Source organism: Kryptolebias marmoratus, linkage group LG22 (genome assembly GCF_001649575.2).
Source record: "Kryptolebias marmoratus isolate JLee-2015 linkage group LG22, ASM164957v2, whole genome shotgun sequence".
NCBI classification, from domain to species: Eukaryota; Metazoa; Chordata; class Actinopteri; order Cyprinodontiformes; family Rivulidae; genus Kryptolebias; species Kryptolebias marmoratus.
In genome coordinates this window covers 19,415,393-19,439,909 of record NC_051451.1, presented here as the reverse complement: position 1 = coordinate 19,439,909, position 24,517 = coordinate 19,415,393, and the positions used below count along the sequence as shown (strand labels likewise).

Below are 24,517 nucleotides of genomic sequence, written 5' to 3'. Positions count from 1 at the left end.
GGGGGGGGGGATCTAAGAAAAAAAAAACAACATCTTATCAGGAGATTGGGAATTGGGTCAGGCGAGGAATTACATGCCATTCTAGATCAAAGTTGCTCCGTGTATTTCCTCAAAGAAGAGTCCCTCATTATCAACTCAGACTTATTTCTCAAGGCGGATAATGTGTAATAAGAAACATGATTTAATATGTTTTCAGAAGAATGGAGGAGAAAGAAAAAAGAAAAGAAAGTGGAAGGGGGGCGGCGAAAGAAAATTTCCGGAGGCTATTTGGGACGGGCATGTTTCCCAATGGTAAAACCAAAATGAGAACAAGAAAAAAAACGAAAGGGGTGGGTGTTTTTCTTTTTTAAAGATATTTTAGTGGGGGGTGTTTTTGTTCATTGTGAATTCCTGTCGTTATATATATTAAAAAAAAACTTCTCTCTCCTCCATTTATCTCTCTATCATCTGATCTGCACGGAGGAGGAAGACTTTGAATAAACACGCCACACCGTTAAGCCAACTGGAACCCTTTTCATTAATTACATCTCGCACAATAACTTCATTTACATTACATTTATTCAGCTGGAGGACTTGACAATGTGGGAAAGAAAAGAGTGACATTAGCAGCGGATGATAACAACTAGAGCGATGCGGCTCCCCCAAGGGGAGACATTTTAGTCTGTGGCTTAGAGGGAGACTTTACAGACAGCAATATGTCATTAAAAACCAGCGCCATCTGTTCAGATTTCTTGTTTATGTGCTGAAGACACAAAAGTGCACCCCAGAAATGCAATCTGTAGGATTTTCTTTTGCTACACTTTGCAGTGCAATTAACTTGTGATTACACATTCTGCACACTAAAAACTGCTGGGTTAACACAGTCCCAATTTGGACCCCGGCAGATTTGGACCGAGCCAACCCTGGTTAGTTTTAACTCAGCAGGGTTGGGTTAACAGTTTGACCCAGAATACTGAATTCTACTCAAAAATTTGGTTATAAATAGAAACAACAACTCAAAATCTGCCTTACTGGATAAATACTGGTGCTGGTGCTAGCTAGCGGGCGCTAACTGCTATTAGCACCTGCTAGCTTCCTAGCACAAAGTAATGTTTCTTTAGGAACCCAAACTAAAGTTGTTAAAGCCAACCAAGTTGTTTTTGCTGGCTTCTTTTTATTTAATACATCCCAAAGCGGAGGTTCATTTCTGTCCAATTTGACCAACTTCTGGTTTAAAAATGACGCACGGTGATGAATGAACTTACAACCACTTAAGAACTGCACGTGGTACCTTCTTAATTTAATATATTCCTCATCTTTTATTGTTTTTTTCTGCTTTTCATCGTGACTTTTTAACAATAAATTTTAAACTTTTAATAACACATTAAGTATGCAGTAAGCACTGACTGTGTTTATATGTTATGTGCGTGTGTAGCTACTTTTTGTGCCTTTAAATTGCCCCCTGAGGACGATTAAAGTGATCTGAATTGAACAGAGTTGAGACTTTTTGACCCAATAATTGGTCAAACCAACCCAACCTATGACCCAACAACTTTAACCGAGTCATCCAAACAACCCAGGAGTTTTCAGAGTGTAACAAGAAAAGAAAACAATAGTTTTTTTTTCTCCCCCTAATGATCTCTATTTGAAGGTCTGAACACTTTCCCCAAGGCTGCTTCAAGCCACATTTAAAAAAACAAGCCGGTTATTTCTGATCCGCTGCATCCAGCGGGGCTTTAAACTCATTCATTTCCGATTACAGAATCTGACCTCTGATGTGGCGAACCTCCATCCTCTGCTTTCCTAGCAGAGCTGTAATCACTGCGATGCACCATACAGCGCGGTCGGGGCTGCTCGCCTCGCTTTGCATGGGGAAAGATAAGAACTTCAGTGGAGAATATCTCTCAGGCTGCGATAACAAGTTTATGCGCACTGGTCATTCATGCAAAAAACGCTTCTCATGCCTCTGTTCGATAGCGCCGTTTGAAAAACACAAGCTCAATGAAGCGAAAATGACACAAAGAGACATCTTTGTGTGTGTGAATGCAGTTTTTGTTTGTTCTGTTCGAGTTATTTATGTTGTAAAACCCTCGCACTGTTGTACTTCACATAAAGATTAATGACACCGTGACATTGCAGTAAATTAAAACGCAAATTTGACAAAAGGCTTCTGTTTTGTTTTTGGGGGGGTTTGTTGTTTTTTTTTTTTTTTTTTCCTCTCTCCAGCCTTTGTGATAACCAGCTCCACGGTCATGAGGGAGAGTTTGCTTTTCATGCAATCAAACGCATCTGTTCTTTTTCACACTGAATAATTATCTTCGGCAAGATAAATCAAATCAGCATATCTGCACAGGAGACGTTGTAAATCTGCAACCGGGCTATTGTTAACTTTAAATATTACGCTCTGACACGCTGAATGAAACAACAGCTTCCACTGAGTTATGTCTGACAGGGAAACCAGGGCAGGGGAGAGAAAAATAAATAAGACTGTCTGAATGCTTCTCATTTTGCCAAGTGCTCCTCGGGCCACCACATAACAAGGAAACAGACTGACAGGTTGAGAGAGAGAGGGACTACGGAGGAGCATCAGTGATCTATTGTTTGCAGCGAGCAGACTCTGTCCAACTTCGCAGGCAGTCAATAGAACAAAGCAAACCAAAGAATATGAAACCATCCGCGCCGAGGTATTTACAAATACAAATGACCTCATTTCTGTACGTTTTTAGCTTCACGAATGCATTTAGAGCACTTATGTCCTCATATGTGTGACCACGTAGCGCTCAGACACACAAGCGTCTGGAAACTATCAAAGCTTCTTTTTTTTTTTTTTTACAATTACCTTTCAATGTGGGAAAAACTGCATTCTACCTCTGCCCTACAAGGCTAAAAGTGCACCATTTATATTGTTTACTACAGCGCATATTCTGCCGCCGCGGCTCCGCGTTTCTGATTTACAGATTCGAAAAGATATGACGTGGATGCTGGGAAGCTAATCTTCAATCAAAAGCTATTTTTACCTCAGCGCAGGGCTGAATGGATGTGTTTAATAATCACAGCAACACTAAAGCAGAATTAAATCCATTTCATGTTCAAGCCAATGATCATTAAAACCACAGACAGGTTTGTTTTCAGCTTGGGTTTCATGTTTATTGCGGTTTGAAAAAGACAAAACTGGGTCAGTTTTGCTTTAATGTGGAAACTGGTGCATGTTTAGGTTCGTTCATCTTAATGTACCGCACGGAGTGTCACAACAAAACTGCAGCCATTAAAGAAAAATCTTTTTATTCTTGACATCCCTTTCAAATTAAATACGAGCCCGCTGATTTGTTCAAGATGTTTTACCAGAAATCACTGATTGCATGCTGATGACATTCAAATACTTGCGTACATATTAACAGGATTATAATAAATTACGACCTGAAAAATCAGTTAAAAGTTGGAAACTTATTTATTTGTTTGGATTAGTGACGTCTCAGTTATATCCTGTACATTTTTCAGCATGCTAAGTTGCTCATTTAAAGTTACAGCGTCTGCTTTAATATGTCCCGAAGACTGTCACTGTCGGGCAGAAACTTCTCCAAAAGCTTGTCAAGAAATAAAAAAAAGAAAAGTCTTTCTTTTCAATGAAATAAACAGTGTGATCATAAGTTCACAAACTGTTTGACACTTCTTATTTTTGTTTGTTCTGACAGATGTGAAGGGTGGCCGATATAATTGATTTCTGCAAAAATGTGAAAAGTCAAATATGAGGTTAGAACGTGTGTTCTGGTGCAAATAGGTCTTTTAAAGTTTTTCCTTGGACTTTTCTGTCCAGTATATCGTTTTTAGAGGTCTTTTCGTGTTTGTTTGTTAAGCTCCTTAACTTTGACCTATAATCAGTCAGGCTCAAAAAAAAGCTCATGAACTGAAAGGTTGAACCTGTGCTGGGTCGACATATTGTAAGAGAAAAGTTATCGAACAATCAAAACTGCATCTGAAGGTACTTTGTCGCAAACAATTTGATCCAACTTCTTTAAGCCTAATATTTGAAAACTAACAAAAGCGGCGCAGTTTGTCAGATGTGAAATATTATTTTCATTTCTATTAGCCGATTTCAAAAGAAAACAAAATCCTTTTTTCAGTTTTTAAGCACACGCTGCACAATACACCGTCATAATCGGGCACAAGGACGAAACAGAAAATGAAAAAAAGTTGCCAAAAATCAAAGAAAAATGTTTAAAAAACAAAATGTGCCTTGATAAACTATTGATTAGGAGCATTTAAAAAGAAAACAAGAAAGTCTGATTCTTGGAAAGGAAAGTTTCAAACATTCAAAGTTTTGCAGAGTTCGGTTATTGGTGAGACAATAAATACTTTAAGACAAACCCATTCCAAGTCCAACCAACCTGCCAGCCACTGCAACATGAAGCCAGATGTAGATCTGAAACTATATGTTGAGCATTTCAAAATTTTTTAGGCTTTTATTTTGAAATTGTCACACTTTGCCTTTAAATGCACTGCAGAGAGACGGCGTTGGCAAAACGGTAAGTTACTGTTTTCAGTTTGCTGTAGTACACAATTTCATGGGATTTGCTATTTCAAAAAAAGCTATTTATTTAAAAAAAAAAAACATTTTTTAGCATTAAAACAAAAACAGGTACTAATTTAGAGATTTGGTAAACATTTCTGCGTTGAGACTTGCAAATGCAATTGTAATTTGGAAAGATTTTTCTCGTAATACCTTTCAAAAAGGTTAAATTAAAATATATATCAATACATTATGAATAATTTAAACAAATCTTGGCTTAAAAGTGCTCTTAAAAGGACAGAAAAGAGTCTACAAATGAAATCATTGCTTCTGTTTAATGGGAGCTAATAGGAACAATGATGCGTTCAGACGGGGAGAATTTTCAATGTGTTCATAAAGCAGATGGACCGGCAATCTCATTAAATATGCAGAGTTATGAACTGTACAATCTGTGATGTTTTTAAGTGCTAACTGAGAAAGACAGAATCATTCATATCTATCTCTGTGAAGACCTAATGTGGAGCTGTCATGCAGAAAGAAACACATCAGGGGGAGAGAAACACTCTACACTGAAATATTACTGCTGCTGTAAATGGGAATGATTTCTGACAAAGACTAAAATAGAAATCTCTCCAAAAAAAAAAAAAGAAAAAAAAAAAAGCCTCCTGGTTGAGTAAGACTTAAGTATGAGTCAGAGTAACTAGAACAGGCAGGCAATTTGTTAAAGAAAAGAAAGCAAATGTTCTTAAAGCAACACAGATAAAAACCCTGTAATCCATTACAGATTTTCAGAAATAGAAAATTAAAAGGCACATACCTAATGCAATTAGACGTTAAACGCCTAACATTCCTGGAAGGAATGAATACTGCCTGCCGCCTTTCATGCCAGATTTTGAAACTAAGATCATCTGATGATAAGAAATGATGTTATGATCACTCAGATGTCAAAGTATGTGGTGTGGATGACTCTCAGCTGCTATCACATCAAATTTTCGCTCAGTTTCCGTAAAACTGGCTGAGTTAAGACCATTTTAGTGTCGGCTAATTTGAATTAGCTGTGGCAGCCATCTTGAATTAGGTTGACTGCAAAAGTTAGTCAGCTGTAGATGTGCACCCACTGATTACTTCCTGATAGGTTCATTCAAATCTGTTCCGTGCTTCATTTGATATTCTGTCAAACAGGCTCGATGCCAACAGTTAATGCTAAACCTTCAGGCAAAGATCCTCTGAAATGAGTAGAACTTTGAGTATGTGTTGTGGATGACTCTCAGCTATTACCACACAGAATATTAGCTCAATATCTGTAAAATTGACTGAATTATAGCAATTTTTGTGTTTGTTAAAGTCATATAGTTGTGGCAGCCATCTTTATTTAGATTGGCTCCAAAAGTTTATCAGTTGTACAGATAAAATGAATGATTATTTTCAGAAAGTTTCATTAAAATCCATCCAGTGGTTCATGGGATATTTTGCTAACAGACAAACAAAGTTGACTCCAAATAGTTAATAGCAAAACTGAAAAAGGATCCTGCACAATCCATTAGCCCTCGGAATATGTGTTTGGGATCCGTCTCCATTACCAATGCATCAAATCTGAGGTCAATATTTGTAAAATTGACTGAGTTAAAGTCATTTTGTGGTTCTGAAGGTCAAGTAGTTCTTTAATTAGATTGGCTCCAATGGTTCATCAGTTGTACAGGAATACAAAATGATTATTTCCTGAAAGTTTCATTAAAATTTGCAAAGTTTTTCATGAGATACTTTGGTAAAAGACAGGCAATGCACACAGACATGAGCAAAAACATTATCAGTCGTCTTTTGCCTTTTGGTGGCGGGCGATAAAAAAACCAAAACAATCAGAGACTTTGTTTAATCAGAGAAGGAGGTGGTGTAATATGAAAGCGCCTCACTGCCAGTCTGCCTCTTTAAGATGCCTGGCAGAGGTCGCAGCGGCAGCGTCTCTGTGGCTTCAGACCTGACTAATGGAGAGAAGAGAGACACAACTGTTGTTTCAGTCCTCCCTAATGGAGAGCCGAAGCTCTTCATTTCCTCCGAGGCAACTCTCATTGTTTAAACATATCCCCTACCTCACAAAACTCCAAACAAATACACATTATGTGACATTCCAGAAATAAAATAACACAAATAATTGATGAATACAGCGATCCAAAAAGCCCAATTTGATTACAGTGTGCACCATAACAGGATATGGGTGGTCTCTCTCTCTCTCTCTCTTTCTGTTTCTCTTTCTCTCACTGTGAGTCTTTCTCTCTCTTTCTCCTATTCAAATTCGAGGCATGCTCAAACATCTAATAGATTTTTCCACCCCGGCACACAATTTACTGCTTACAGATTTAGAATTCGCTGGCTTCCGGCCAGGCCACAGTCAGAGGGGAATTAATGATATGAGCGCATCGGTGAGGAAAAACAGCTTGTGATTCGTTTTCCTACAGGTCTAAGCATAATGAAGATACTGCCATAAACCTCCCCAAAAAAATGGAAAGAAAAAAAATAATAATAATAGAGAAGAAGGGAGGGGTGAAAGAGGCACATAATCAATACAAACACTCCATTAAATTTCTTCAAAGAGGATTTTGGACAGTTTCTAGAATTAGTTCTGCAGGAAGAAAAAAAAAAGAGAAAAGCAGAAGGGGAAGCAAATATGTTTGAGGGGCGGAAAGCAAACAAGTGCAAACGATATAATCTGCTACATACTCTGCATGGAGGAGTACAGTGGGAGTGGATCTTACATTCTCTCTTTGTCAGAGTCACAACATACCATTACTCTGGTAACACTATAGTCTTTTATCTTTTCCAAAAAAAAACACCCCGGCATACTTACTCGTGGAAACATGAAACAGCTGCACGTGCGATAGTGACTCAAAGTCCCAAATATTGTTCTGTATTGTCACCCGGGACAAATCAACCATGAGAAGACAGCATCTGTTTGCTTCCTTATCACGACTTCCTGCCCACATAAACATTCTGCGACGCTCTGAGCGGTCCCGGAGAGTGGACAGAATCTACCCTCCGCATCAAATTGAAACGTTCCGACTGAAATATTGTCAGAATATCAACGGCGGGTTTATGCGCCGGGCCCGGCATACAGATCGGGCGTCGCGTCAGTAGGGGAATACGGCGGGTTGTATCCCTAAGTGAGCGCAGCGGTGAGGGGGCTGGAGACGCAGCTCGGCGCTCTGTCGTGTCTTCAAGCAGAATCAATGTAATTGACAAAACCAGGCAAAATCAAATACACTCAACAAAAGGTCAGTATTCAGGTTTGAATGCCTGTTGATGTAAACTATTGACTCTTAAAGTGATGCACAAATGATGCTAACAAGTGAGTTTATTCCACAGGTATGATTTGCATCCCAATACCCAAGCTATCATACTCTTTAGTACGCATAAAATACTGTATATGTCAAAATTAATGCATGGTAGACTGGATGGACAATTAAATCCAGCAGCCTTTTTCTGGCTTACATACTTCTGCACAGCTACAATAACAGACATACATCATTATGATGTCTTGAGCAAGCAAAAACAAGCTTAAACTCTAGTCCAAATTCCATGTTTTTAAATGTATCTACATCGTTTAATGTCACTTATACACGTTTGTAAAAGAAGGGTGCAAACTAAAAAGACAAAAGGGCCAATGTATTGAAAATAGGGAGTATTTTTATTGGCTGAGTGTAAAATAAGAAGAAGAAATAAAAGATTTGAAACACAGTTGTTTTTGTTTTTAGTTAGAAATTTCATCACTGCATTCTTGTTCATCCACTGCAGCAAAATAATGGAGAATCGATGCCAGGTAGAGGCAGGCAAAAATTTGTGCTAAAATGTCTAAAGAGATTATTAAATCGGTCTTCAGAGAAAAGAGCTTTAGGTTGGAACTTTTAAAGAGAAAAATGTGTCCCTGTTGTGTCACTGGGGAAGTCAGAAAAATGCTGATGGAAAAATATTAGGTGCTAAAACTAAGTGGGGTTTTATTTGAGATATTTTTTAAGACGCTGAATGAAAAACATCAGCCAAAACACTGAAACACATTCAATCAATCTGCACCCTAATCTTTTGTATGACAGGATAAATTCAGTGTAGCAAACAGCGAATTACACAGATAAAATTACACTGGATAATATATTTTCTTCCCATTTTACTCTCCAAATCCCAGGATGAAGATGAATGCTTTCTGTGGTTCACTGTATTTTTCTCTCGCTGGCTGGAGACTTTTTACAGTCTCAGTATTTCTTCCTGATCCTTGCAGCGCTGAGGGATGAACCGGCTACAAACGATACCTCAGGTGAGGGCAGAAGTCAACACCATCAATGTTCCTGAATGCAGGAGTCAAAAGCTATGACCTTTTATAATCCCCCACATCATCTCGACTCACAATCGGTCCACTGACCTCCACAACGAAGGCTTGAACTGAATAAAAAAGAAGATGCGGAAGAATAAAAAAAAAAAACTATTGAGTTATTTGTCCAGGACAAACCATTCTATGTGGGTTTTTTCCCTCTTTTTTTATCCCTTTCTTGATATAGCTCTGTGTTTCTTCCAGCACAAGCCAACAAACTGTATCAGCAGATACAGCTCTCACACGCTCGGCCTTGTAGTATACAACCAGAAACCAATTTCGGCAGGCAGCAATGAAAAAAAAAAAAAAAAGAGAGAGAGAGAAAAGAATCAGGCCAGTCCTCTGGGGAGAGATAGAGGGGCAGAATGTAAACTTCCCTGGCAAACCATCCCTGGTGGATTGAGCTGTAAAAAGAAGCTCTAAAGCTTACTACAGAACAAGATAAACTGAGTGGACAGTTTGCATTACCTGATTAAGTGAATTACATTACAGATTACGCAACGAGTACAAAATACAATTCATCACACTCGATGCACTCGTGGAGCTGCGTTATCTTCGTGTTCTTGGTTTGGAATTTCTTGCGCAGTTGTGCAGTTTATTCAGTTACAGTTTGTTACAAAGTAATGAAATGTCGTTCGTTTTATTTGCGCCCAACCAGATGCTGGAACACATGGACTGGTTTGCAAACAGGCTAATCTGAGGTTCTGCTATCTTAGAGCAAAGTCAACGAGCGGCAGCAGTTTCACCTTCATCCTACAAATATTAAAGTGTTACCTGTAGCAGGTTGTCCTATAAACAACCTCAGTTTGGAGACATAAAGTTTAACTTTGATCAAGACCAAAGTGGAGTGGTGCCGACTTAAAACAACTTCAGTCACAAAATGTTCATGCTAATGCTATTTTATAAACCTTAACACTGTGTTATTGCATTGTATTTAAATTCCAGCAAAAAAATATGATATTTCTGCTAGAATTTCACCAGGCTGCACATGTTGGGCTACAGTTAGCTGCTGCTATTCGTGCTCACAAACAAGCACAGGGTTTTATGTAAATGATTGTGTAATGCAAAACAGGTCCAAGAGTAAACTGTAAACCGAAGTGCTATGAAATCTTTCAGATTGTAGTTGTTTTAACAGGGCAACTTTGGTTAATCTGGTCAAAACCAATCTCTATTTTGCCAAACAGAGGCCATACAAAAAACTATCAACAACATTTTAAGATATTATTTGGACCACAGCACCCCACTCTAAAAGATCTGAACTATCATTTTAGCAGCAATGAAAATACATATAATTTTAAAGAACCCAAAAAGGAAAAAAAATTCTACTAAAAGTAGTCTCACTGCCAGAGCTGCAGTTTGAATTATGACTCCGACCGTTTCCCTGCACAGGTTTTAGAGAGCTGTGAATGGTGCAGGACTGCAGTGAAGGTCACTCCAATTAATTATTTTAAGCAGCCATGCATCTCTAAAGACAAAACACAGTCGAGCATTGTTCACTTACCCAACCATTATACCTCATGTTCTACAGATCAAGGGGGAAAATGCCATTCTGCTCTTTGAAACACATTTGGCTTACATTTTTCACATGTTGCCTGTGAGACATAAATACATAAGACGGCATTTCATTCACGCTGGCAGCATGCCAGGAAAACTCGGGACACACAGTTGGGAAAAAACACACTGTTCCCCTCTGTAACAATAGCACACTTTATTGCTCTTTAGCTCACAATGGTTTTCTTTGCAGATTGTGGTTTTGCTGTAGCATCCTGTTATGAGGAACAATCCAATTCTTCTTACATAGCTACACATCAGCCTGAGAATAACAGTCAGCAAGTACATCATTCAAGTAATACAGCAGGCAGCCACTCCAGGCTAAAACATTAAATAATAATGAAGAAAAAACCCTGTATAAATCTATCAAATAAATCAGTTCAGAGAATGAGCCAACATATTACACAGAATTAGACATCCAAGATGCTTTTAGGCTACTTTTCTATCTGATCTGCTGCTGCAGTATGAATATTTCATTTCTGTAGTCAGCAGCATTGCAGTGGCATATTTCATATTTCTATGCAAAACCACAGAAACGTTCATTTGCCTTGATGAATAAGTGATCTCGCTCCCAAACCCTCTACACCACTCCTCATATTGTTGGACTGTCAACAACCGACACACGCCAAAAGACATAGTGAACAAACAAAACAAATGAATAAGTGAGTGCACGCCTCTGATTGTCTGTGTGTGCATCTGTTTGTGTATCAGAATGTTGGTGTGTTTGCGAGTGCTTATGTGTGTGTGTGTGTGTGTGTGCAATGTCTCTAGTGCCCTGCCAGAATCTAAACCCGTTCTGCTGAGTGGGCAGATTCTCTGGCGGAGTGTCCCATCGGAGTGACAAGTGCATTTAGAAACAGCCTGATGGAGTCATTAGCGGCAGCGCTGCTCATTAGCAACATAGACACACACATATACCACGTTCGCACACACACAAACACGCGCGCACACACAAAGCCTCACAGTAACAATAGTGTTATCCTCAAGTTATTGCTCTGACAACGGTTAAATCTATAAAATCCAGGCGATGCTGCACATTTATAGAAAGCCAAGATATGGAACATAATACCACTTAAGAAGCAGGCTGACAAATCTATTTATGCAGGCAAGCCATCATACACACACGCACACACACAAGAACGCTCCCGTTGTATTGATCACTGGAATAACAACAAAGCATTCATTATTGATCTTCTTGTCCTTTTTGAGTATGAGATTCATGCAACGATGAGTAATCAAGGGCATTACAGCATCACACAGAAACACACAGCCGCTGCTCTTTGCTTAGCAGAAAACACAACACGAGAGTCATCAATAAATCAACGTTTTCTACAGAATAAGTCGAGCACTTTTTGAGCCTGTAGCAGATTCGCTTCCATGTACGCTTCAGGGACAAGACCGTCATTAATATTCATTTTTAGAAGATCATGAAGCTAAAACTCGGGCTCCCTGAGCTACATACTAGTGACCTGACAAGGGGTAGTATAATTATGATGGTATTTTTAGCAAGTTTGATATGTTCTTTTACACCATCTCAAAGAGCATTCAGCATTAAATCACAGCCATGTGAGAGAGAGGGAGAGGCAAATATGTGGGAAACAGCTTCAAAGAGAACATAATGTTCCTTCTGATTATTAGGCCTAAATGCCAGAGTTTCCTATTTGCATTGGATGAGTCATCTGTAGAGACGTTCGACTTTATGCTGAAACTGATTCATGGGTAAAGCTGTAGTGAGAACCCAAGAGCCCCCTTCAAGAATCAAGCATTCAGTGGCACTTAATGGCACGGTGTACATGATGAATACACCAGACAACCATTCAGACGCAAATAGCGATGATCCTCAAAGCTGCTTAGCTGCACAGACAATTACAAGCTGAACTGATGGATAAGAAGGTATCAGAGGTGCTTTAAACTGTAGTTTGATGTGACTCGATTATTTTTAAAGACCGCTCCAAGCTGAATTATGTGATTTTAGCTGTGGTTTCTTTGTTGTCGCAGTCGGAAAAAACAGAGCTGTTTCACTGAAACATGATAATTTGTTGGCAAACAGGCAGCCATTACCTCAAGCCTGCCTCCATTAGTGTAATTCTCAGCTCATTATAACAGGAGCTACAGCTACACACTGATGAATTACTCCAGTCAAGACAACACTTGTTAAACCAAGCAAAGAACAATAAACATAAAGTGATTTATGGTGAGCACCGAATACAAACACGTAAACAATTGAACAGCAACGGAGATGATGCAAGCACTGCAGCAAACTTGTGAAATGGCGTAAGTTGACGCTCACCTAGCTGTGACCGCTCCCTCTGTACATCCTTGAAGTTGAGTCCGCTGGTCAGGGTGCTCTCCCGGTAGCGGTGGAGGCCCTCGCGCCTCCCGTTGGTCCCCAGCTCCCGGAGCACGGAGGGCTTGAGGGGCTCCACCTTCAGACCGTTGTCCCATCCTGAGAAGTCTGGTACCGTCCACTTCACCAGGTCCGACAGCCGCACGATCACCTTCTCTGATACTGCGATTACCTCGTGCTGAAAGGAATTTACAGAAAATGTATTATTTACTTCTACTAATATTATAAGTAGACGTCTCAAATCATACAGTAAACAAATGTAGTCTGAAATTACTATTCAATTTAGTTGTAAACAACTTAAAAAATTAAAACTAAAATACAAATGTGTAATCCTGACAGTATAGCACAACAGTTTCTCTTCAGTTAAAAGGAAAATGAATATTACACAAATCGTTTTTCCCCTTAAAAACACAGTCATCATCGTTTTTCCATTATGCAAGATCCTTCCTGAAATGTACAGTAAATACTACAGCCTGCACTTACTCTCGCACAAGTAAAAAAAAAAAATCTGATTTTAACATCTTCCCCAAGTAAAGGTATTCAAATTAAAATAATCTTTGTGGTAACTGAATAAATTATTGCAAATATATGTGGTCAAGGGGTGCTTCCAGAAAGTTTTTGAAGGGGTGGCCAGAAGGAGCCACTGATAACAGAATTTCAGGAGTTTTATTATGCTATTGTCATGTAAAAGCTTTGATATAAGCCTACTTTGTTTTTTATTACTTTACAGTCACCATTACTAACTGAAAAAAACATACAGCTAGTACTCATCTCATTACAGATGTCCTCTACTCTCTCAGACTCACATTCATAAATAAAACTAGTATTCTTTGAAAGAATGCATATCATCCACTACCTTACCAGCCAAAGTTTTAACCAAAGATCCCACAAGATCTGTTAGCATCAGGGGGGCTCAGTGCCCCCCTGGCCCCACTTTTGGTGGCGCCCCTGGATATGGTAGTAATTGTATATTACAGTATACAATAGGGTATATAATAGGATTTCAACAGAAAGTGAGTGTCGACAACTGTATGGACCTTATATATGGATTGTTGGAATAATAGTGACACATTTGATACCATTTTACATTTTACAATCCATGCCTGTGATTAAGACTGTGGGGTGAAATATTTGGGGTCAAAAGTTGGGTAAAAATGAGTTCAAAATCAGGATATCATCAGTAAATCAAACACGACAGACAGACGGCCGTTATTTATCAACTTAATTAGTATGTGTATCAAGTAGCGGCGCGACTGGCTGTGGATGCACATTAATGTAAGTAAATTACAGCACCATGAATATGGATGATGTGGATGATTGCCACATTGAATTCATGTCAGGAGTTAAATCAATGTCAACGAGGACGTAGGTGGGGTTTTTTTTAGACTTTTTGATTAGCATTTAGGAAGTTTGCCTCTCGATATTCACCAGGAATGTGGAGATTTTATGCTTTTTCAAGCCACACTCAGCGGCTTTGATTACACCTTCAAAGAGTGGAGGAATAGATAAAAAGAAAATTAGTTGCAGTGTGGGTCTAATGAATAAACAGCAAAAAGTATGTGAGCAAAAAGTCTTTGATGCACATAAAACTGGAACTATTAATCTAAATCTTTGGCTGACACTGCAGGTATGGCTTAGTATACAAAACTTTAATCTGTTCAGTTGGCTTACTAAATAAGATTTGCTTTTCCTTAGCTGTGTGGTTTAACCTTCTTTTTTTTCCCTTTCCTTGAGGTTGATTCAGCTCCTTTTAATAACTCTCAAACTCGAAGAACTTCAAGACCAGCGGAGTGGGAAGGAAGTAGAGACGCTTAAATGTGTTTCCATTTGAAGGGCTAATGGCTGAAGTGCTTGTTACCAACAGAATGGAGTGGTTTGCTGTAAGATGGCTATTACAGAAACAGGCAAATCTGGAGGACAGATGTCTACAGGCTGAAACACACCAAGTAGGTCTCTGATGTTTACCTTGGTTATCTCCAATTTACCAGGCATCTGTCTGGCTGAGCGTGTTTCCCCTTCAAAGAGCCTGTGTACTGCTGACATTAAAATAACACTCATTATGTTATATTTATGTGTGTAAGTAGAGGGTGTGCACACAATAAAGCTACAATTAAAAAGTCTTATTTAATCCAAAAGAACAACTCTGCTGCGAATCCCTTCACTTTTAATCTTTAAAAATGTAAGGATTAGCCCCCCTTTTGCTTGCATTTCTTTATTGCTTTAATTGATCTTTTTTCTCAAAGCGTTATTTTTGCAACCATTCTCTAAAAGCAAACGCCCGACTTTCCAGCGTTTCATATTCTATCTGAGTGCTCTGTCTATACAATTACTCATATTCAGTTCTCACATCATCTGTAACTACAGGCATATCAAATCCCAACCAGTTGGAGACAGAATTTCCTTATAAAGTAAAAGCCTGCGAGGGATAGCTTGATATAGCTGTGCCTCCCTCACTAAGTAAAAACATCAAACATGGGTTTTTCTGCTCGTCTTATAATGAGCTGTCTTCAGCTGTCAAGTGGTGGCGGGTGGTTGTAACCGGCTTTTCGTGCGATGAAAAACTGACTGCTGCTTCTGCCTTCAGAAAAGCAGGCCATTTGAATAATGCAGAACAACAGTAAATAGCATTCAGCCTGCAGCCAAAAGCCACATTGGACTGTTTCTCCACAGAATTATCTACTGTACTTTGATGCAATCTTGTTGACAACACGTTAAAAAAATAAAAAAAAGAACCCAAAATGTTTTAGCTGAGTCCATTTAAAGGAGGAATACTGTCGCACTGCTGATGTACTCAAAGAACCAAACAGCAATCTGTCGAAGACTTCAATAGCACAAAGAGCACACACACACACACACACACACACATATGCAACAATGTCAAACCTTAAGAAAACACTGCTTTTATATTAACCCGCTGAAAGAAACGCTGATTTGTGAGCGTGTCAACAGATCCTGGTTGGGGACTTGTTTAGCTTGGGAGCAAAACACAACAGGTGAGCTTAATTCAGCAGCTGTCAGCACAGTCCAGAATATAATCAGTCTATGAAGTCAGCTGCATCTTGGAGAACCAGCAATATTAGCCTTACAATAAAACAAGAACTTGTTTTCATGACCTTTTAAATCTACAAGCCTAAATCGCACTTGTTAAACTCTGTGAGTTGGAGCACGTAGAAGATTAATGGTTTGTGGTTTGTTTAGGTCATCATAATTCGGTTGAGAAACATGCAAATACTAGAGAATTAGGAAATGTGTTCTATGGAAAGAGTTTCTGAGAACAGGCCAAGCAAAGCAGGTATTGAGTAAGAATTACACTAACATTGTTGCATCAACCTGGTTCGCCACCACAGAGACAAAAACACTGGAGCGGTGTTCTCACCAGTGATTCTTTTCTTTCTACATCAGCACAATCTTTAGGTTTAAAGTCCAAAAAATGACAGAAAGGCTTGACAAGACTGAGGAGGAATTTTCAGTCCACACAGTCTAAAAGGATTAAATTGTGACAACAGCAAATATTTGCTCCAAAGAAACTGAACCATTTCAGGTTTATGGTTTGGTTTATTTAATCAAAAATTCAATTAAATTTAGACTCCTCAAAGGTGTTGTTTTCTCAGTTCAGTTCAAGTCTAGATGAAACAAACAATTCAAACACAAACTTGGAAACATCATCAAGAAAATCAAAATCATCAACAACTTTAAGAGCTGCTGGATGATTTAACGACTAACCGTCTCAGCTCTAGACTGACTGTAATTTGCCCAAGATGAATCATTCCAGCAGCGTTCGGGCACAGCAGGGGTCTGTGACTCACTTCTTGGATGCGGGGCTTCAAAGATGTGCTTTAGAAACTCTGGGCCGTGCCCTTATGTAAATGCCGCCCATCCACACTGTGCTGTCATTTCGAGTTAGGCGGTGGACAGTTTAGTGAAGCGCCGTACATAGCCAGCGGGCCACTTGATAATATAGGTCAGAGGACTGCAAGCCCACAGCCAAGAGGTGACACCACACATCAGCAACATACCAAACAACTGGGTGTCAATTCAGTGTCTGAACAGTCGTAAACAACATTTACACACTCCATATTATATGCTAAGCACCTGAAGGAGATAGCTCAGATCTTTTGAACTATCTGAGGAAAGGATATGAGAAATTAATGTCTTATCTGTTCTGTAGTTCTTTGAATGACGTCAGTTTAAAGAAGAGGAGTTTCATTTTGATCGACAAGCTAACAGCTAGTCTGAGTGAAGCGGATTGCTGCTGTCTCTAATCTAATATATATATATATAAATATCTTTACACTAGGGTCAGTTTTGCATTATACAGTTGCTCCATCATAAATAATATAATATTCCTGCCTTAAGTGCCCCGGCTGCTACAGCTAGCTGCTAGTTGCAGCAGGCTAGCAACTGTGGTCGCTGTTTGTGTTTGCAAACAACCACAGAATTCTCTGTAAATAACAGTGTAATGCAAAATCCATGACTGTGTAAAAGTTTCTGCAAAGCCTTTAGTAAATCCTTGAGTTTGGAGTTATTTTACAACAGCAGCAAGCCACTTTGTCCTTGGCCCTGGCTGCTAGCTCGTCAATGCAGAAGCTTTCTACGAAATGAAGGCATTAATTGTTCATAACTTTTCCACAAAACTCCCCTTCAGAAGATCTAAACCATCACTTTAATGTTTTTGTTTTTTTTACCTCAGGTGCATCAATGAACACATCCACAGAGTAACTGTTGCCTTTATGGTTGAGTTAAAATGCAAAGTAACAGATTAACAGCTAAATGTAACATCCTGTCTCCATCCTTCCATCAATATTTCACATTACTACTGCATGAGCACGTTATCTCCACAATCATTACTGAGTGAATTTATTGCAACGACTGCGCATAACAGACTAGAAGTGGGAATGAAAACACTGGAACTGGAGATAACTCTGTTTTAGAGACTCCTGACTCAGGCGATGTCAGTGAAATTAAGCTCACAAAAATCCATATCATTCAATTTTTATGGATGAGGAAGCAGTACATCGCAAAAAAAAAAAAGAGCAGTTCACAATTCTACACTAGGTGATCCAATTAGAAACAATGTACCCTGAAATATTCCATATCAAGCCAAACAATTCCCTGCGAGAACTCCTGAGCATTCCTGACTGTCAGCGTTCTGCGGCGGAGCGTCTCATCGCTCAGACGGGACTTTCGGCTTGGGAGTTAAGGGGTGCTCGCGCTCAGTGGGTGGGTGTCTCTCTATACTGTGGGCACGCACACACTTACACAGGGCTCCTGTCATGCTGGGAAGGATTCAGGCTGCTGCCTCTGAGAGGTCAGCGCTGGAATTCCTAAGGCCAGAGGAGATTAGTAATTGAGTAATGGACATGGTGACATGGACAATGTAGACAGAGGAGGATAAGTGGAGAGAGGGAAGGAGGGAGAAAGAACAAGAGTATGAAACACTATATGAGTTCATTATCTGTCTCCCCTCCCCATGACTGACCTTGGCTTCAGTGTCCCAAAACAAACTTATCTGGGAATTAAGAAGCAGTTCTGGGAAGCACGTCGGGGACAATCGAATTGGAATATGTTTTGTTGAGACTGTCCGAAAACCACAAAGAGTTCAAGGTGCAGCATTCAAAAGGTGAGAATTATTACACACAGCGCCCGACCGCTTAATTCCTGCAGCTTATTCATATATGCACAAAAGTTGCTGCATGTCAGCGGGGGTGCCGAGCTCATCTTTTATTCACTGATTCCACTAAGAGATCTCTGTTACACAAGCTGCAGTGATATATGAACTTCGCATTCTTTTGCAGTTATGGCGATAAAGAAAAACAGGGACGTAAGAGGAGTTCTCAAAGCCTTCCTGAAAGTGGGTGAGGCATTCATCATGTAAGGTGACACCGCAGAAAAAGCTGTGTCAGCCCACTTGAATCACTGCAGCTTTATATTCTTGCTTTTTAGCAGATGCAGACATAAAAAGAGAGGACTAAGCGACTGATGCTTCATGCAGGAATCCACAGAAAGGAATTAAAAGTGCTGGCTGGAGAGTTAAGAAAGAGCTTCCCATCTGTGGCTGCATCATAGGTTATAATAATGATCCACTGTAGCTGCAGGCACTGGAGTCGTGCATCAAGGCAAATGTTTGCCTGTTCAAGTGGTTAGCGAATGACAAAGTGCAAGAAACGGAGCGAAACAGCACCAAAACTCTCCAGTGTGTTGACAAACATGCAATGCTGAAATATATTATTACTGTGAAAAGACATAAAGCAGCTCAGTCTAAAAAAAAAAAAGAAAAAACTAAAAAAATCAGGATCTTTGTGAGGTTTTTTTTATTGCCTTTGAAGTACTGAGTATTACATTTTAAAGGTTTTAAATTACACTATTCTGAAAAAGCTGGCAATAATTTACATGCTATTTCAGCAATGGTGAGGAATTCACTGGAGGGCAGTGTTCAGAGTTTAATGACTTGTTCTGCAGCAGGAGGGGCATGCCGTCGCACACGCCACACACTAAACACCCCCCCACACACACACACACACCACCATCAGAACGCCACCTTCAAATCCCTGCCATTATTAAGTGAGAGGTGAGATTTGGAATACTGCACACACTGACCAAGACAAGACAGAAAGATGAAATAAAAATAAGATCGCTGAAAAAAAAAAAAAGTGCCACATCACATTTACAGTCCAGTCATTCAGTTGAATGACCTTATCCATCAAATTCCTGCTCGCATATTTAAGCCATTTACACCGCCAGTATCCCAGATGCCCTGAATTACCCATTCAGGTTTTTTTTTTTTTGCCCCCCTTAGGAAAAATCAAAGAAGCAGCAAATGAATACAGTCTAATATCCTTACAAGCTGGCTTTCCAAGCACTGAAACACATGCATGAAGAAATGGCTCTGGATGCATGCCAAAGTGTTTTCCACAGCAATCAATACTGGCCTACTGCTGCAGTCCCCTGCCTGTCAGTGTGTCTGGGTGTATGTGCCAAAGCCTTGTCAGCTACGGGGATAGAATAGAGGAGAGGAGAGGTCAGATGAAATCAGAGGTGATGATAATAGCACATTAATATAACATGATCCAGGAATATTCACAGCCGTCGCCGATTCCCATTAGAAGAGCCTTTTTATGTTGAATGTAGCTCTTTATTATCTGGATCTCCTATAAAACTCTCTCTCTAAAATGTCTTCAGTTGATCCGAAACAAAAACACATTTTAGCTTCTCTCCCTGTACAGATCAGAGCAGAATTTAAAATCTTACTTCTAACACACAAAGCTGTCAACAACCAAGCTCATTCTTACAGTACCTTAAAGAGCTTGTTGTTCAATATTTTACTAATAGAGCTCTTCGCTCTCAGCCTGCAGGTTTACTTGTGGTTCCTAGAGTTGCTAAAAGTGGAACAGGAGGCGGAGCTTTCAGTTATCTGGCTCCTCTATTGTGGAACCAACTTCCTGTTTCTGATGTTGACGCCATGTTTATTTATAAGACAAGGCTTTAGACTTTCCTTTCTGATAAATCCTGTAGTTAGGGTTGGTTTGGGTTTCCTGAGCTATCCTTTAGCTCTGCTGCTATAGGCTTAAACTGCTGGAGGACAAACGGACAACATTTCCTCACTCTGCTGTTGTCTTTACTCGCTCTGCTCTCCGTGTGATCACATTCAATTATTGATGTCAATAACTTTGTGTTTTTCTTTGTTTTTCTTCCCATAGAAACCACACCTGGACCAGTCATTCTGTGTTTGTCCACGTCTCTTTCCTGTCCTCTCAAACCCCAGGCGGTCGAGGCAGATGGCCGCCCGTCCTGAGCCTGGTTCTGGTTCTGCTGGAGGTTTCTTGCTGTTAAAGGAAAGTCGTTCCTTTCCACTGTCGCCAGCGTGCTGCTCAGGATGGGAGATTGTGGAAAAAGTGACGATTCAGCACAATCTGCTGGCTTCAATAGATAGATAGCTTTTACTAATTGCCTTTTCATAATGTTCTGCAGATAAATGTATGGTATTAATAATTGGAATTCAACTGGCTATTTGAATCTGGATCCAGATTGGATTTATGACTGGGACTTCTTTACACTTGAGATGACTTTTGTTGTGAGCTGAACTGAACTCAATGTGCAGTACATACAGTATGAGATAGGAATGAGTGATTCAGAGCTCAGCAAACAATAACTGTGTGTGGTGAGCTGTTTTCTATAACAGCTCTGTCCTGAAACAGGCGTCCATAACCCAAAAATATTACAGTCAGGGCAGGAGAGGCGGGCCCTTTGGTGTGAGAAGAAATAAAGTGTCACTCAGCGAGGTTTTAAAACACATGTGACTGTTTAGTCAGTGGCAGTTTGTAGGCAGACAAATAGAGTAGAGGCCCCAACAGAGGGTTTGTCATAATGGGTGAGCAACCCGACACAAAGCATGTTTAAAGAGCAAGCTGAGCTCAACTGGTGGTGGTAAACATTGCTTGTCAGGGCTGAGATACAATGAAAACGAGAGCTTCATCCACACATGGACTTAATAATTAACTTGGTATAAATAGATTCATAAATTTACCCTCGCAGTCTGTTTATCATCTAATCAGAGTTTGCATTTATTCCTCAAACGGTTATTTTTATTACCAGCCAAAGCTGACTGGGCTCTAAAAGCTGGCTGCGTTTAAAAAGGAATTGACCTCCAACCCTTTTGACAGAAGAAAAACAAGCACAGTAGGTCATGGGTTGGTTCCTCTTGTCATTGCACAGCACAGCAAAAAAAAAAACCACGGCAAACACACTGCAAGAGAGGCTGAGGGCAAACAAATACCTGCAAAAAAAAATAAAAAATCAGGAAATTACATCACACCTTAGAGCTGAGAACACAAGCGAATCAGTAATCTAATTTTACTCGGCCAGTTCAATAAAGAGCTGCTGTGATCTGTGATAACGTTGCTTTCTTTTGGTGTTTAGAAGCTTCAAGCTCGAGATCAAAAAAAAGACGAAACGCAAGGAAGAGAGTTGTTTACATGTCACATATCAGAGTCTGATTCCGTTTTACAAAGTGCGAAAAGCCCTCACAAAGCACAATCTATAAATAAGAGTCATAATCTACAGCTGCACCCACTTCGTCACAAAAAGCTCCGTGTTCTCATTTAGCACTTAACCCTTGTGAAAACAGGACACTTCCTGAAAACTGCAAGTTATCAGGTTCATATCTGCATGAGTCACAGGGACAAATTAAAGTCCCGATTCTGCAGCCAGTCAATTACAGATTTACAGTTCCGTGTTGCTCCACAAACATTAATCCATCTTCACACAGTAACGGTTCGTAAGAAAAGTGGCCTGTGTGGGAGGTTTCTCAGCGTGGCTAAAAATGAACCACTCTGTAGTGTTTACTTCATATAATGTTTTTTTACTCTATGTGTGTGTTGGCCATTGACAGATATTGAGCTAAAGTTTGCTGTGGTAGTAGCTGACAGTCACTGACAACACACGCTCCAACCACTAGCAGATCACACGAGGTATCAGATGAGATTGTGCAAAATGTTAAGGTTTGACAAAAAACAGCTGTAAGCGCTGTCATTTTCCAAAATAAAGTGACCTTAAATGTGGCGGGTGATGTGCATTCCTTTGTGTAATGCTAGCCTTTAATTACATTTATGTTTGTGTGGGCCAGTTTAGCCTTCCTCTTTGGGTTTGTTTTTTTTTCTTTAGTTTATAGATTGCATCTGTAAGTGCTCTTAGCTGACTCATGCGGTGCAGATTAGTGTTATGGGGCAAAGTCAGCGAGAATCAGAGTTGGCTCAAGTGAAGGTCATAAACTGGCTCAAAGTTGTCAGGACAATTTCCACCGTGTAATATACAGTAAGTAGTCCAATTTGCTGAGAGCAGAAGGTTTGACAAGCCCTTTATTTGAGGTCAGCCTGCAGGCACCTACACAGCACTTAAAACATTTCATCCCCCCCAAAAAAAATTATATCATCTGAGTGTTTGGCCTGTTATTCTCTGATCTGTGCAGCGGCAGGAAGGAAGTGCATGTCTTGGAGAACCAGTTTGCTGGGAAATCCACAATCTGTGCAGCCGAACTGCATTGATTTTATTTCTGATTTAGCTCTGGTGACAAACAGGGCTGCTTGTGAGACTGCTGAGTCAGCATTCACGCTATTGTTTTCCTGTTCATAGTTTCTTCTGCGAGTGTTTTCGCAGCCGAACTACTTCTGCATTCCTCACGTGAATGTAACCATTCGTATATGGAAACTTTCTGCTCGGTCGGAAATGGTTTACTATGATTTGAAGTATTTGTAACTTTTAGAATGTTTGATTTATTTAACTCTATTTACAAAATAAATCCATTTTTCTCTCCAGTTCCTTTAAAAACATTGTTCCCTGAAATCACCTCCAGCAGACCCGCTCTGTTTTAGACTTCTTATCCTATTTGTAGCTTTTAGCTACTATCGTGCTACATTTAGCTTTTAGCTACTATTTTGCTAATTTTAACTTTTAGCTATAGTTTTCCTAATGTCAGCTTGTAGTTATAGTTTTGCTATTTTCTTTTACTGTTAGCTGTATTTTTGTCCATTTCCGCTTATAGCTACTGTTTTGCTAATTTCAGCCTTTAGCTCTGATTTTCCCTATTTTACGTTTTCAGCTAAGGTTTTGTTCATTTTAGCTGTTTTTTAAGCTTTACGTTGATTTTATCTTTTAGTCACAGTTTAGCTTTTACCTACGCTTTTGCTGACTGTAGCAGTTTTTGCTCACATGAGCTCTAGTTTTACTCATTTTGGCTGTTATTCAAGGTTTCTGTTCATTTGAGCTCCTGGCCAGAGTTTGGCTCATTTTAGCTTTCGGTTGCAATTTAGCTGAATTCTAGCATTCAGCTGCTATTTTGCTTGTTTGGGCTTTTGTTCTGCTTGTTTTAACTTTAACAGTTCAGTTAATAATTCCTGTCTGAACAGATTTCACTCCCTCACCCCTCACACTGTATTTACACAGTAAACATTTTCTCTGGCTCTCCTTTGTGTTCCCTGTCCCCTCTCTCTCTCTCTCTCTCTCTCTCTCTCTCTCTCTCTCTCTCTCTCTCTCTCTCTCTCTCTCATGCGCTTTATTACAACATGTGGCAAATATGTGTGATTTCATTTGGCAGCTCAGCCCTTCTGTTATTGAATGTAATATTTTCCAGATCTGCTCAATGGGCCGGAATGTAAAACACTTTGCGATGCAAATAAGTCTTTGGGAAAGAGGCGGAGCTGACGTCTCGTTGCGCAAGTGTGGTCTTTTAGGAACCGAGTAATTTCTGAAAAATTGTGGCGAGTTAAACAAAACCAAGAGAGGGAGGGGGGCTTCGGGAGAAAATACAAGGCTCAAAGAATCCACAAGGATGATAACTTGTCTAAGCAGCCGGGGCCATAAATAGACACCTTTTCTCGCTCTCTCTCATGAAAGGGAAATGTGATAGCTGCTCTTATTACTCAAGAGGAAAGAATGTAAGTAAACCATCAGCGGAAGAGTCAAGTACAAACACGGCTTTGTCCGCCCTTATAAACAATAAAACAGCTACAGAGGATAAGGAGTGATCAGGAGCAGAGAGAGAGAGAAAAAAAAAACAACAACTGTCATTAAAGTGTTGCTGTGTCATTATGTCAGAGGGGAGAAACAACACAGCGTTTGTTTGGTTTTTTTTTTCTTTTTTCCCAGCAGACACCAGCGGTTGGAACCGTGTAAGCGGATCTCACAGGCACCACATCTGGCCACAGTCAGTCACAACTGCCGCCGCTTTCAGAGAAGCGAACAATATGAGCGCTGGCGATGGTCGAAATGATGCAAAACACGGATT

The 24,517-nt window shown here is 39.8% G+C and overlaps 1 protein-coding gene across 2 annotated transcripts in view; it reads right to left on the bottom strand.

Moving 5' to 3' along the window:
• The window catches only part of arid5b (AT-rich interaction domain 5B), an 87,369-nt gene that overhangs the window by 61,466 nt on the left and 1,386 nt on the right, over window positions 1-24,517 (bottom strand). For both annotated transcript variants that reach the window (XM_017431534.3, XM_017431542.3), the window contains exon 3: window positions 12,682-12,916. In XM_017431534.3, coding sequence (XP_017287023.1) covers window positions 12,682-12,916 — 235 coding nt within the window. The remainder of the gene's footprint in view (window positions 1-12,681; window positions 12,917-24,517) is intronic.